This window comes from Podarcis muralis, chromosome 2 (genome assembly GCF_964188315.1).
Source record: "Podarcis muralis chromosome 2, rPodMur119.hap1.1, whole genome shotgun sequence".
Lineage (NCBI taxonomy): Eukaryota > Metazoa > Chordata > Lepidosauria > Squamata > Lacertidae > Podarcis > Podarcis muralis.
The window spans coordinates 122070780-122085280 of NC_135656.1; the positions used below are offsets into that span (position 1 = coordinate 122070780).

Consider the following 14501-nt stretch of genomic DNA (forward strand, 5'->3'; position numbering starts at 1 on the left):
TGCTCATGTTTTATTTTGATGTGAAGTGGCTTTGAGACTGTGTGTGTGTGTGTGTGTGTGTGTGTGTGTGTAAAAGAAGCAGCCCAATGCAATATAAAAAAATAAGCAGGACGTTTGAAGCACCAAAAAATTGTAAAATTGTAATTGTAAAATGAATGAATGTTAGAAGGTTGTTGGAAAGAAATTAATCGGCTTTAGTAGAAACGTTATTAAGAATTAAGTAAGAATAGAATGATTATAGGTAAAGGTGTAAAATTTGAAGTTAAACTGTGTTAAGAGGAATTATGGAACTAGATCAGTGAAAGAGGGAAAGAACTTTCTGACAACTAATAGAACTGGAATACAAAGAGGGAGGTGTGAGGAAGTCAAGGAAATAAGTAAATGAAAGTTAAGGTTATGAAAATAGGTGGTTTTTTTCGTTTTTTTCTTTTTTAATAATGTTTTTGTTTCTAAAATGTTTTTCTTTTTCCCCCCTTCTTTTTTCTAGTATTTTTTCTTTCTTCCTTTTTATTGTAATTTTTTATTGCTTGTTTTTCTTTTTTCTGTAGTTGTTAAACTTGAATAAATATTATAAAACAAAACAAACAAACAAAAGCACCAAAAAGGAATCCCATGAACTGTTGTTTAACCCGTACAGAACTGCAAGCCCCAGCACCCTTAGAAAACTACAGTTCCCATGATTATTTCTGGGAGGGCATGTTTTAAACCGGGGTTTCCCAAACTTGGATCTTCAGCTGCTTTTGGACTACAATTCCCATCATCCCTGACCACTGGTCCTGCTAGCTAGGAATGATGGGAGTTGTAGTCTTAAAAAAACAGCTGGCGACCCAAGTTTGGGGAACACGGATTTAAATGTATGGCGCACAAGAACGAGAGAGAAAAGTCGCTCAGACAAAACTTTCGAGCTTTTCTAGCCTTTCTAGATTTTATCTCTTGTCTCCTAAACTCCTTCCTGAAACTCTGGTGAGCTGCCTCATTGGCTCAACCACATTCATACTGTACAAATTTTTGTTAAAGGTCCAAAGAGTTGTTAAGAGATCCTTCCCTCGCAGAGCTATGATTGTCAGAGTTCCCAGCCAGATGGTCGGGGTATAAATAATAAATTATTGCTGTTGTTGTTAGGAATGGAATGTTGTCATGAAAATGATGTACAGATGGTATTTATCACCGGTTAAATTGGCAAAAATGTATAAAAACGAAAAGAAAGAGTGTTGGAGATGTGAAACAGAAGGTACGTTCTATCATATGTGGTGGGATTGTAAGAAGGTAAAATCCTACTGGGAAATGATATACAATGAATTGAAGAAAATGTTTAAAAAATAACTTAGAAGGTACGTTCTATCATATGTGGTGGGACTGTAAGAAGGTAAAATCCTACTGGGAAATGATATACAATGAATTGAAGAAAATGTTTAAAAAATAACTTTTGTAAAAAAAAATACAGAAGCCTTTTTATTAGGTATTTTAGGTCAAGACATACCAAAGGAAAGGAGGACGTTATTTATGTATGCCACTACAGCAGCAAGAATGTTGACTGCACAAAATTGGAAGACTGGAGAAATACCAACTAAAGAACAGTGGCAAGAAAAGTTGATGAACTATGCAGAACTGGCAAAAATGACAGATAGATTAAGAGAAAAGGACAACAGAGACTTTGAAAAAGATTGGGAACCATTCAGATTATATTTGCAGAAACAAAGAAAGTCAATAGACTTGATGGCAGGATTAAAATAAACATTCACGTTAACAGCATCAGAAAATGTTTAGAAGATAGTGAAATAGAATGGTGTATTCACTTTTATCTTTATGTTTTTAGGTTTGATGTTATGTCATTAATAACTTTTTCTGTTGAGAGATAGCAAAGTGGGTGAAAATAGAAACAAACCAGAAGCGGAAGTTGGGGGAAGCTTTGGAGGGGAGGGAGAGAGGAATATATAGTATATGTTAAGAATTTGAGATGTATGTAATGAATGAAAAAGAAAAATGAATTTAAGGAAAAAATATATTTTTTTTAAAAAAAGGAATGGGATCCCAACCCTGCAAAGCAGGAAGCGATTCCCCCTCCCTCCAGCGGCCTCTGAAAAAAGGAAGCCCCCCCCCCCCCCGCCCCATCCATCCATACAAAGTTTTTCTTCCAGTCTCCTGACAGTAGAACTCGTGGACATCCGAGGAAGCTAAAAATCGGAAGATTCCAGACAGATGAAAGAAAAAGTTTCTTCCTGCAGTGTGATGATAACCAATGGAACTCCTTGCGACAGGAGGCAGTGACGCTACCAACCTGCGTAGCTTTCAGGAGAGGTTCCCACAAATTCATGGAGGAGGAGAGGGCTATCGGTGGCTATTAGCCAAGAGGGCTCTGCTCTGCCTCTATGGCTGGAGGCACCAGTGCTTCTGAAGACGCTTCCTGCAATGCAGCGGGTTGGACTTGATGACCCTTGGTGTCCCTTCCCACGTTACAATTCTGTGGTTCTATGAATACCAGTTGCTGGAAAGCACAGGAGAGGAGAAAGCTGTTGGGCATTGGTGGACCACTGTGAGAACATAGATGGCCCATTGCCCCGACCCAGCAGTTTTTAGATAGGTTTTTAGGGGTGGGACAGTGGCTCATGGGAGCTTCACACCCTAAAATCCGCGGCAGAGCCCCGGAAGCCCCAGGTTTGATCTTCAGCATATCAAGGCTCCTCATCCACCGTAGAGTCATCGATAGACCCGCAGAATTGTAGAGGTGGAAGGGACACCAAGGATCGTCTAAAGCAGGCATAGGCAAACTCCAGCCTTCCAGATGTTTTGGTACTACAATTCCCATCATCCCTGACCACTGGTCCTATTAGGAATTGTAGTCCCAAACATCTGGAGGGCGGGAGTTTGCCTATGCCTGATCTAGTCCTCCAACCGTCTTGCAATGCAAGAATCTCAACTATAGGGTTGTGTTGTAGTTTAACGTGGATTTGAAGCAGGCTCGCTTTTGTAGTAGTCACAGTAGTACGACTCCTGCAATACGTTGGCGACTAATATACACACAATAATTACCAAAATAATTATACATTCTTTATCAATTTTCTGAGAGAAAAATACAAAACCTAGTACAAAGCCACAGAGACTTACAAACTATCCAACCTAAGATGAACTTATAATGTCTGGTTTCAATGCATTTTTCAAATGCCTAACTCAGTCTTTTGTTTTCTTTATCTTTTTAGGTAAGTTCATGAAGATACCAACAAAAGGTAAGTTCGGTGTTGTTCACAATACCAAGGGATGCTAGTGAAGTTGTAGATGGATGTTAATGAAGTTGTAGACGACAGGGTGCTGGCGTTTTGCAGGTAGCAGACTCCCAAGATAGGTTTCTGGGCTTCTTCAGCGGTCTAATCTCAAAGCCTTGATACGTATATTGATATTCACTAATAATAATTCAAACCAAGTCTTATTAGAAATAACTTAATGCACTTCTAGGTATTCAATTACCGGTAAATCAAAAATACATGTCCATTACACAGTACGTGAAATCAGACTTACTACAAAAATTTATGCGGGGTGGGAGTTTGGGGTGGAAGGCAAGTCCATAAAGGTCAGGAAGTTGCAGATAAGGGGGAGGGCAGGAGACCACCCTAGACACAGCAGGGGGGGTGCAGAGGGGCGGGTGAGTAGGTAGGTCTAGGGAGAAGCCACAAAAGGGAGGGTATCTGAGCCTTTCTTCCTTAAAAAAGCTTTTATTGAAATGCTTTGAAATTGAAATACTTTATTGTACAACCTGTATACAGTGAGATTACACGAGAACCCCCCACTCAGCTCTCTTAGTCTTAATTCCCCTCGTTTACAGACGCACACCTGCCATAGCTGTCAACTTACAGATTTGAAAATAAGGGACCAGCAGCCTCGAAAATAAGGGATCAGCAGCCAAAATAAGGGATTTTGCTTCGCTTATGAGTTCCATCGGCCCTTCCCCGCCCGAGAGGGAGCTAGAGAGACTCTCGCCCACTCTGCCCACGAGCCCAGCATGACGTGGTTGTGGCGCCGCGGCGGCTGCTAAAGTACCACCCTTCTGCGTCCCTCCCCATCCCCTTCTCTTCCTCCTCCCTCAGGCCGCCTCCTCAGCCACCGCTGTCGCCTCCGGCTTCCCCTGGCAGCGCGGCAGAAGTCTCGCAAGAGAGGGGCTGCCTGCCCGCCCGCCGCCACCCATCTCCTCACGACGCGCCCTTGAGGGGGAAAAGGGAGAGATGGAGACGCGGCAGCTCATGCGCGTGCTCTCTTGAGGCAGAGGACCCTGAGCCGCTGCTTCCCTCCTGAGACAGACAAGCATGAAACCCGGGAAATTTAAGGGACATCATCAATCTGGGACAGCAGCGGGACACGGCGCTGGGATAAGGGAGTTTCCCGCCAAATAAGGGACAGTTGACAGCTATGACACCCACCAAACCCAAAAGTCATTTGCCCTTTTGTTATATTTTCATTCAGCAGCCTAACAGCCCATGGATAGAAGCTGTTCTTTACCCTGTTGGTGCGACTAATAATGCTTCTATATCTTCTGCCCGAGGGCAGGAGATCAAGAAAGTGCTGGCCAGGGTGTGAATCATCCCTGAGAATTTTCCTCACTCTCCTGAGGCAACGTTCTTCCGCTATTTCATCCAGCGGATTCACGGGACAGCCCATAATATCTTGTGCTGTATTCACCACCCTCCGTAGGCACTTCCTATCAGTTGATGTCAAACCAGCGTACCACACCGTGATGCAGTATGAAAGGACACTTTCTGTTGTTGACCGGTAGAAGGAGATCATCAAATTATTGAAGGTTTTATAAACAAATAAATGAGGAAAGGCGCCTTTCTATTCACAGAGTCTTTTTCAATGTTTATCGCAGTTTATCTTGTGGGGTTTTTTGGGGAGGAGAGAAAGAGGGGGGTGGTGTTGTTTCATTCTGTTGCATAGTGTCATCACGGGGATTTGTATCATGTGGGCAGGTCCTTTACTTATATATTTGTCTTCATATCTGAGCACTCCTTCAAGGTAGAGGCTTATTGTTCCCTCTGAAGTCGGGGCAAAGAACACAAGAAGACAGAAGAAGAGACCTCTGGATCAGGCCCACGGCCCGTCTAGTCCAGCATGCTGTTCTCTCAGTGGTCCAATGGAAATCAAGCAAGCAGGATTTGAGCACAAGAGCAACTCTCCCTTCCTTCTGCGGTTTCCAGCACAGCCATCGCGGCTGGTACCCATCAGTAGTCCTCTCTCTCTGCTTCGTGACCAAAGCTGAAGGACTCCCCCTCCACACACACTCCAATCTCTAATCATTTTCTTAGTCTTGACATCCGCCTGTGTTTCCTGCAGGGAGACATGTAAAACACACGCCAGCAGTGTTTCTAGCCAGCTTTGAAACAGTACAGTGATGGTACCCTGCCTGATATCAAGTGGCAAGGAGTTTCAAAGTGTCAGCTGGTGCCCTTTCCATGGAGGTGTAGGTTGCAGCCACAGCAAAGGTGGCATTTTCCCATCTCCGCCGTATTAAGCAGTTGGTCCCTTACCTTTCTCGCCCTGATCTGGCCACAGTGGTCCATGCGGCGGTCACCTCCAGGCTTGATTATTGTAACTCGCTCTACGCGGGGCTGCCCTTGAAGCTGACCCAGAAACTCCAGCAGCTGCAGAATGCCGCGGTGAGGCTCCTTATGGGGTCCTTCCCGCGGGATCACATTCATCCGGTGCTTTACCAACTGCACTGGCTCCCGGTGGAGTACAGGGCCAGGTTTAAGGTGCTGGTTTTGACCTTTAAAGCCCTATGCGGCTTAGCTCCCCACTTCTGCCACTGACTGTGCTGTTTGGGGGCTCATGGGACTTGTAGTCCAAAACACTTGGAGGGCACCAGGTTGGGGAGGACTGCACGACATCGTTACAGCTAATCAACCATACTACTGAGTGTGTGGCCAGATTTAACTCTCCAATTCCACTTCTGTTAATTGGGTTTATTTTTTTATCTATTTCCCCATCATCAAGGTTTATTTACCAGTTCAGGTGATGGGAGGAGGAATGAGAAAGAAAGTGAGCAGCAGAGGCGGGAGACACAGCCCAGACAAAAGCGGAGTAAGAGATCGGAAAGCTCTGACTTCCATGAAATCCCGGTGCTAGAAGACTCTCACACAGGGAACAAAAGGACTGAACTGCCCCAGTGTGCCAAAATCTTAACGAGGATAAAAAACCGGGACGCACAGAGTGTTCTTGTTGGGGATAGCCCATATAAATGCCTGGAGTGCGGAAGGAATTTCAAGTGGCGTTCGCATCTCTGCGCACACCGGAGAGTTCACACCGGAGAGAAGCCGTAACGAGTGCTCGGAGTGCGGGAAGAGCTTCAGCCAGAGCTCAGACCTTACTTCTCATCAGAGAATCCACACAGGGGAGAGGTCCTATATATGCTCAGAGTGTGGGAAGAGCTTTAGCGAGAACACGAACCTTAAGAAGCATTACAGAATCCACACGGGGGAGAAGCCGTACAAATGCGCGGAGTGTGGGAAAAGCTTCAGCCACAGCACGAGCCTAACGAAGCATCACAGAACCCACACAGGCGAGAAGCCCTACGCATGCTCGGAGTGCGGCAAGAGCTTCAGCCGGAGCACGCACCTTACAAGACATTACAGAACCCACACGGGGGAGAAGCCCTATGCATGCTCCGAGTGCGGGAAGAGCTTCAGTCGTATGATAAACCTTACGAGGCACCACAGAACCCACACGGGGGAGAAACCATACAAATGCTCAGAGTGTGGAAAAAGCTTCAGCCGGAGGATAAACCTGAGCTCACATCAGAGGACACACACACAGGAGAAACCTACAAGTGCTCCGAATGCGGAAAGAGCTTCAGTCACTGTAGAAATCTTTTGAAACATCGCTGGATCCATATGGGGAGGAATTGTGCACATGTTCAGAATGCAGATTGTTATTGTTGTTTAGTCGTGTCCGACTGTTTCCGACCTGCGGAAAGATGTCAAGTCCCGCAGGGCCGTAACTCTTGTGAAAGAGCATTCCACCAGATCGGGGCCACAGCCAAAAAAGCCCTGGCTCTGGTTGAGGCCAGCCTAACCTCCCTGTGGCCTGGGACCTCCAAGATGTTTTTGTTTGAAGACCGTAAGGTCCTCCGTGGGACATACCAGGAGAGGCGGTCCCATAGGTACGAGGGTCCTAGGCCATGTAGGGCTTTAAAGGTTAAAAACAGCACCTTAAACCTGATGTTAGCCATGTTCAAATATCTCAAGGGCTGTCACATGGAAGAGGAAAATATGGAGCAGGTTTGGGGTTTTTTAGGTAAAATCATATATACAGTGGAACCTCAACTTACGTACAGCTCTACTTACATACGATTCCAGTTACGACCTTCAGTAGGTGCTTCGACTTAGGAACTTTCCTCTAGATCCGAACAAAGGCATCCCTTCTTATTGTGGGAGCAAGTGCACCATAATAATAATAATAATAATAATAATAATAATAATAATAATAATAATAATTGTACACCGCCTGTCTGGCTGGGTTGCCCCAGTACTTTATTTCCTTTATCCTCAACTTCCTCGTACTAAGCTTCATTGCATTGGCCCCAAAGGGTTCTAGAATTACTAAAGCCGGAGAAAGACTTTTCCCCATCTTCGTTCACCACACCATGCATAATGCACACCTCTATCATGATTCTGACAGCGTAGACACAACAGGGAAACTCGGTGTGTAAATGACACATTATTAGGTGTGGTGTGCAGCAGGGCCGATGTTGTGGAAGATAGAGGAAGGAGGAATTTCACTGTTAATATTTACCATTTTCAGAGGAAGAAGAAAGGGTTGGTGAGATGGAGATCTAAAGGTAAAGGGACCCCTGACCATTAGGTCCAGTCGTGACCACCTCTGGGGTTGCGGCGCTCATCTTGCTTTATTGGCTGAGGGAGCCAGCGTATAGCTTCCGGGTCATGTGGCCAGCATGACTAAGTCGCTTCTGGTGAACCAGAGCAGCGCACGGAAACGCCGTTTACTCATTCCATTCCATACTCATTGCTCATTCCAGCAATTCCTGCCATTGGATTTCCCCCAGTCTGTTATATGTAACATACCATCAGTGTCGGGCACCTTACAGAGTTTTACACAGTATACAGGTGCCTGCCATCCAGTAGCTTACAGCTTGAAAAACAAGTTGGATAAGGGGGCTGGACAAATGCTATTGCTTTTAGAATAAATATAATGTATTTGTCTGTTAATCAAATAGCTTTTTAGGTTAATTATCAGTGAATTCAACCTTGGTATGGTTTAGAAAAGTATGGAATTTATGTTTCTCTGCTAGACCCCCAACCCACTTTCTTGAGGCACATAGAAGTGTCTATTAGCTTTCCCAGGCCCATCCTGATTGGCTCTTCCCAGCTAAGCTGAATACCGTAGGTATGGTCCTCTGGAGAGAGGGTGGAGAACCTTTTTGGTTCAATGGACCAGATCTTTACTAGGTTTGCCTCTGGGGGGCAAAGTTGACAGGTGAGCAAGGCAAAGTTCCTAAGTAGCCCAATAAAAACCGCACAAGGTAAAGGAGCAGGGGCGCCGACTTATAAAAAATATTGGGGGGGCCCATACCGGGGAGGGTGGACCCAACTAGGCTGGCGGGGGGCGGGCGCGGCTGGTGCAGAGAAAGCCGGAGTGGCGACTGCGCTTTGAACCCGCTGTCAGTCAGCCGGGGCTGAAAGGCAGACTTTCTCCCTCGGCTCATCGTTTGCCCGGCCGCCCGTGCGGGATCCCACCGGGGAGGCGGAGTGCTGAATGCCGTTACAGTTTTATTTTGGGCACCTCCGGTCTCCTCCTCCTGCTTTTCCCGTGCTCCATCCCCTCGGCGACTTCGCGCTTCCAGCAGAGAAGCTGCGCGCAGCTCCGGGCGGCGGATGGGAAGACCCCCTCGTGGGTTTTTCACGCCTGGAGAGCGCCGGTTCGGAGCGGGTCGCAGTCTCCGCTGGTGCCGGCCGAGCAGGAGCGCCGAAGAACCAAGAGTGGGCGGGGACGAAGGGAGACGAAGCCGGGAAGTGACGGAGGCGACAGAAGGTAGCGGTGCGCGTCACCTTCTATCCAAGGCGCGTGGAAGCGGAATGAAGCGGCTGGCAGAGAATCGCCGGGGGGGGGGGGGGCGTAATGAGGCCGAACTAATAATTTTCTTAAATTATTGGGGGGGCAGAGCCCCCCCAAACGAATTTTTGAGGGGGCTCGGGCCCCCTCAGGCCCCATGGAGTCGGCGCCTATGTAAAGGAGTGAAGGGTGGCAAGCTGACTAGCAATAACAAAATCCTAAGAGGAACCCCACATGGACTGAGTGACCATGTTTGAGCTAAGAGCTCCTAATAAAGATGTGATGAGCGCAGATGCTTATGATAACATGCTGGTATCAAGAAATTCTTAGAATGCAATTGGAAAAGGCACGAAGGGCAGAAATAGAAGGGAAAGGGAGAATTGGAAGTGTCAGTCTAACTATGACAACGAATCTCTTTTCTTAAGGCCATTTTTTTTTTTTTTTTACAAAGACTGGTTTAACTGGCGCAGTTGGTTTCCTCTTGTAATTGTCCAGTGGCGTAGCGTGGGTTGTCAGCACCTGGGGCAAGGCAAGTAATTTGCACCGCCTAACCCGTGGATTTGTGCCCCCTAACCCGTGGATTTGCACACCCTAACCCTAACCCCCAGATGTTGCACCCGGTGCGGCCGGGCCCCCCTGCACCCCCCACGCTACGCCACTGTAATTGTCATCTCTCCGACGCAGATCTCAACCCCACCAATTCTATAATAGTGTAAGAATGCCACAAAAGGTGTCAAATACCATAAGGTACCCTACTGCCCACACTCAAACCTACTGCAGTATGGTGTACTGGCTAGAATATTGAACTAAGACCTGGGAGATCCGGGTTCAAATCCCCACTTGGCCATGAAGTTTTTTGCATTGCAGGGGGTTGGACTAGATGACCCTTGTGGTTTTTTCCAACTCTATAATACTATGATACATCAATCAGGGAGCTTTTGTAGGCAGGGACATGCCAAGAAACATCTTATTTGTGTATGAGTGTTTAAAAAGGTAAAGGTCCCCTGGATGGTTAAGTTCTTTTTTATATATATATATAATAATTTTTATTAATTTTAACATACAAATTATAGTACATACCACAAAACTTCACCACTTATACAATCTTTTTTTTTTGGACTTCCATCAGCACCTCTGATGATCACCGTTTTTATCACTTCTTATGCACAGCACGGGTGGCACTGTGGGTTAAACCACAGAGCCTAGGACTTGCTGATCAGAAGGTCAGCGTTTCGAATCCCTGCGACTGGGTGAGCTCCTGTTGCTCGGTCCCTGTTCCTGCCAATCTAGCAGTTTAAAAGCACGTCAAAGTGCAAGTAGATAAATAGGTACCACTCTGGCAGGAAGGTAAACGGTGTTTCCGTGCGCTGCTCTGGTTCGCCAGAAGCGGCTTAGTCATGCTGGCCACATGACCCGGAAGCTGTACGCCGGCTCCCTTGGCCAGTAAAGCGAGATGAGCGGAGCAACCCCAGTCGGCCATGCCTGGACCTAATGGTCAGGGGTCCCTTTACCTTTACCTTTTATGCATTTCTTAAATTCATATTGCCTTTAATTATCTCTTGATGGTTAAGTTCAGCCGAATTTGACTTTGGGTATAAATCCCTTAACAACTTGGGGACCAGTTGACCTGTCAGCTTGCCCCACATGTGCCCCACAAGACCACTTCAGTGGGTGGAATTTGCGCTGCCCCAGGTGCCATGTAACAGCCCTTCCGCATTTCTAAGAACACAGCTGTTTCAGGCGGAAGCATCAAAGCTGTGGAACTCCCTGCCTCGTGATTATCGAGCAGGCTGCTGGTAGAATCATAGAATCGTAGAGTTCGAAGAGACCACAAGGGCCATCGACTCCAACCCCCTGCCAAGCAGGAAACACCATCAGAGCACTCCTGACATATGGTTGTCAAGCCTCTGCTTAAAGACCTCCAAAGAAGGAGACTCCACCACACTCCTTGGCAGCAAATTCCACTGCCGAACAGCTCTTACTGGCAGAAAGTTCTTCCTAATGTTTAGGTGGAATCTTCTTTCTTGTAGTTTGGATCCATTGCTCCGTGTCCGCTTCTCTGGAGCAGCAGAAAACAACCTTTCTCCCTCCTCTATATGACATCCTTTTATATATTTGAACATGGCTATCATATCACCCCTTAACCTCCTCTTCTCCAGGCTAAACATGCCCAGCTCCCTTAGCCGTTCCTCATAAGGCATCGTTTCCAGACCTTTGACCATTTTGGTTGCCCTCCTCTGGACACGTTCCAGTTTGTCACTGTCCTTCTTGAACTGTGGTGCCCAGAACTGGACACAGTACTCCAGGTGAGGTCTGACCAGAGCAGAATACAGGGGCACTATTACTTCCCTTAATCTAGATGCTATACTCCTATTGATGCAGCCCAGAATTGCATTGGCTTTTTTAGCTGCCGCGTCACACTGTTGGCTCATGTCAAGTTTGTGGTCAACCAAGACTCGACATTTTTTATCGTTCTAACCTTTTTTTGTTTTGGTTTTGGTAGAGCACTTAGAGGAGTTTCCCCTGCCACATAACGGAGTCTTGATTTTATGAAAGGAAGAAATAAGTATAAGCCGACGCGCACAACCCAAAAATAAAGGGACCGGCTTTGGGTGAGCGTCTGCGGAAGGAGCAGAGAACAGGTGTTTCCACTCATTGTACCACACCCCTCTCTTGCACCTCCCTCTTCTGGGACCAGCCGGCTTCTCTCTCGCCTGCTGGGCGTCTTGCTGGGTCCCTTTTGGCCAGCCTGGGAGCGGAGCCCATCTCTGCACGCATTGAAAGGGGTGAGAGATACCTAAACAACATAAAGCTAGAGAAAGATAGAATCGAGGGCGTTGCAAAGAGGCTGAGGTGGGTGCATTTTAAGGGAAGGGGTGCGCAGCCTCCCACTGCACAGGGTTGCTGCTGCTTCAAGGATCTCCGGTGAGTGCCAAGTCAATGGGGGGAGTGCGAAGAGAAAGGAGAGGGCTTTGCAAGAGAGGGGGGAGTCCCAGATGAGAAGCCCAGGCACGGGCCGGGGGGGTCGGGCAGCGGCAGCCAAGCAAAGGTTCCGGACGGGGAGAAAGGGAAGGATGAAAGTGAGCTCTTTTTAATGTGGACATGGCGACGTGGGAGCGGGGGAGGGCGCTGGGGAAAGCGAGAGAAACTTCCTCTCCAGAATTTAATGCAAAGTTTCAAGGAAGGCGGTGGTGCAGCGTAGGGGGTCCTCTTCCAACGGAAGGCGTCCGGAGGTGGGGTGTTAGGTGGCTCCCACGCGTGGGCTGAGATTACCCCTCCCCGCACTTTTCCTGGGTTTCTACTGCTGCCGCTGCTATCAGGATTTCCCTGGAGACAGAGTCAATCTGCAAAGAGAAAGAGGAGGGAGGGGGCTTTGCAAGAGAGAGGGGAGTCCAGGATGGGACGCCAGGCACGACTCCGCCTTCCTTGAGTGGTGGGGTTCAGGAGGGAGGTTCCTCTCTTTTACTGTGGAAGCAGTGGCTGGCGGGACCCCCACGCATGCAGAGGCATCCCCTCCAGCAGGAAAATCCCTGCAGGGACAGAGATTTCCCCTCCTGCGCATAAAAAGAGGTGGAATATGCAGACAGAGCCTGCCCCAAACATTTTGGTCCCTGCCACCCGCCCCCAGTTTAGTGGTTGAAATATACTCGGAGTCCTGTAGTGATTTCATGCTCTTTATTGCAGCTTGTAAAACAGTGATTGAATTTCCCCCAAAACCTCAGGCTTTTATATACATCATTTACACAATGAGTCCCGTCTGATTGGCTGTTTCTGCTTCCCTCCTGGAGCCTGATTGGTCTTCTCCTGCAGGCCAATCAGTTCTTGCATTCTAGGATCCTACTTGCCTATTGTTCTAGGATCCAAGCTTGGTACAGTGGTACCTCAGATTAAGTACTTAATTCGTTCCGGAGGTCCGTATTTAACCTGAAACTGTTCTTAACCTGAAGCACCACTTTAGTTAATGGGGCCTCCTGCTGCTGCCGCGCCGCCGGAGCACGATTTCTATTCTCATCCTGAAGCAAAGTTCTTAACCTGAAACACTATTTCTGGGTTAGCGGAGTCTGTAACCTGAAGCGTATGTAACCTGAAGCGTATGTAACCCGAGGTACCACTGTATATAACACAGGTGGTGTTGTGGAGGAAATGTTGCGCTCTCTGGAAAAAGTAGAAAAGCGGACTTCTAAACACAACTCCAGCCCATGACACTCAGAAACCAGGTTGTAGTGTTTGGTGCCCTCTGGAAAATTCAAGAGGTCATTAGTTCTTGGCATTCAGATTCCGATAATCAGGGATCATTGTGTGAGCTCTGCATTGCCTCCACCCTGCTTGCCCAATGCACATAGTTACTCCCTCAGCTATTAGGTTCAAATCCCAGCTTCCCCAGAAAGCTCCCATGGTCGCCTTGAGACAATTGCAACCTCCCATCTTAACCTACCTCGCAGGATGATGGAGGACCGCTGTAGTCACCCCCAACGACATGTTCTCAAGATGGAGGGTGAGGGAACAGCTGCAGTCGCCTGCGGTTCCTGCGCAATGTTTGCCATCTTGCCAAAGGTTGCAGGTAGCTTTACTTGCAGCAATTGCATGTTGATTGCCCTCTTACAAGACAAAGTCCAGCAACTGGAGGAACGTGTAGCTACGCTCCAAAGAATTAGAGAGCTGGAGCTCTTCTTGGAAGCAACAGAGCACACCAAGGAGGAGACAGGGGACTCCCCTGAGAAGGAGGCTAGTTCACCAACACAGGAGCCAGATATATGGAGAAACGTGACTCAAAGAAGTAGGAGGCCCAGGGTTCACTCTGATTGTTTAGAAATACACAATCGCTTTGAAGTCCTCTCCCCTAGCATGGAAGACGAAGAACGGACTCCATTTGAGGATCTCTCCCTCATTACAGTTGATCAGGTATATGAAGACGAGCAGCAAAGTCAGTCCTCAGGGAATGTGCAGGCGACCTTGGAACGGACAGCTCACGGAAGAACCCCGACCAGACCTAAGAGGAGGCGTGTAGTGGTGATAGGGGATTCCCTACTGAGGGGAACAGAAGCAGTGATCTGTGGGCCTGACAAGATGTCTCGGGAAGTGTGCTGTCTCCCCGGGGCTAAGATCCAAGATGTAACTGAACGACTGCAAGGAATCATAAAACCCACTGACAAATACCCCTTCCTCTTGGTTCATGTGGGAACCAATGACACTGCAAGCAATAGCCTCCAGAAGATCAAAAGAGATTACGAGGCTCTGGGCAGGAAATTGAAGCAATTAAATGCACAAATTGTCATCTCATCTGTCCTCCCAGTTGAACGACGTGGCCCAGGGAGAGAGGGGAAAATAGTGGAAGTGAACAACTGGCTTCGCAAATGGTGTAAACAGGAACGGTTTGGATTCTTAGATCACGGACTGCAGTTTCTTAAAGATGGACTTCTGGCAAGCGATGGGCTGCACCTCACAAC

At 47.5% G+C, this 14501-nt stretch overlaps 1 protein-coding gene across 1 annotated transcript in view; it reads left to right on the plus strand.

The window, feature by feature from the left end:
* LOC114592563 (uncharacterized) overlaps positions 1-14501 on the plus strand; it is a 400972-nt gene that overhangs the window by 321777 nt on the left and 64694 nt on the right. Inside the window, 2 exon segments of the mRNA XM_077923100.1 lie at positions 6252-6302; positions 6304-6739. Coding sequence (XP_077779226.1) covers positions 6252-6302; positions 6304-6739 — 487 coding nt within the window.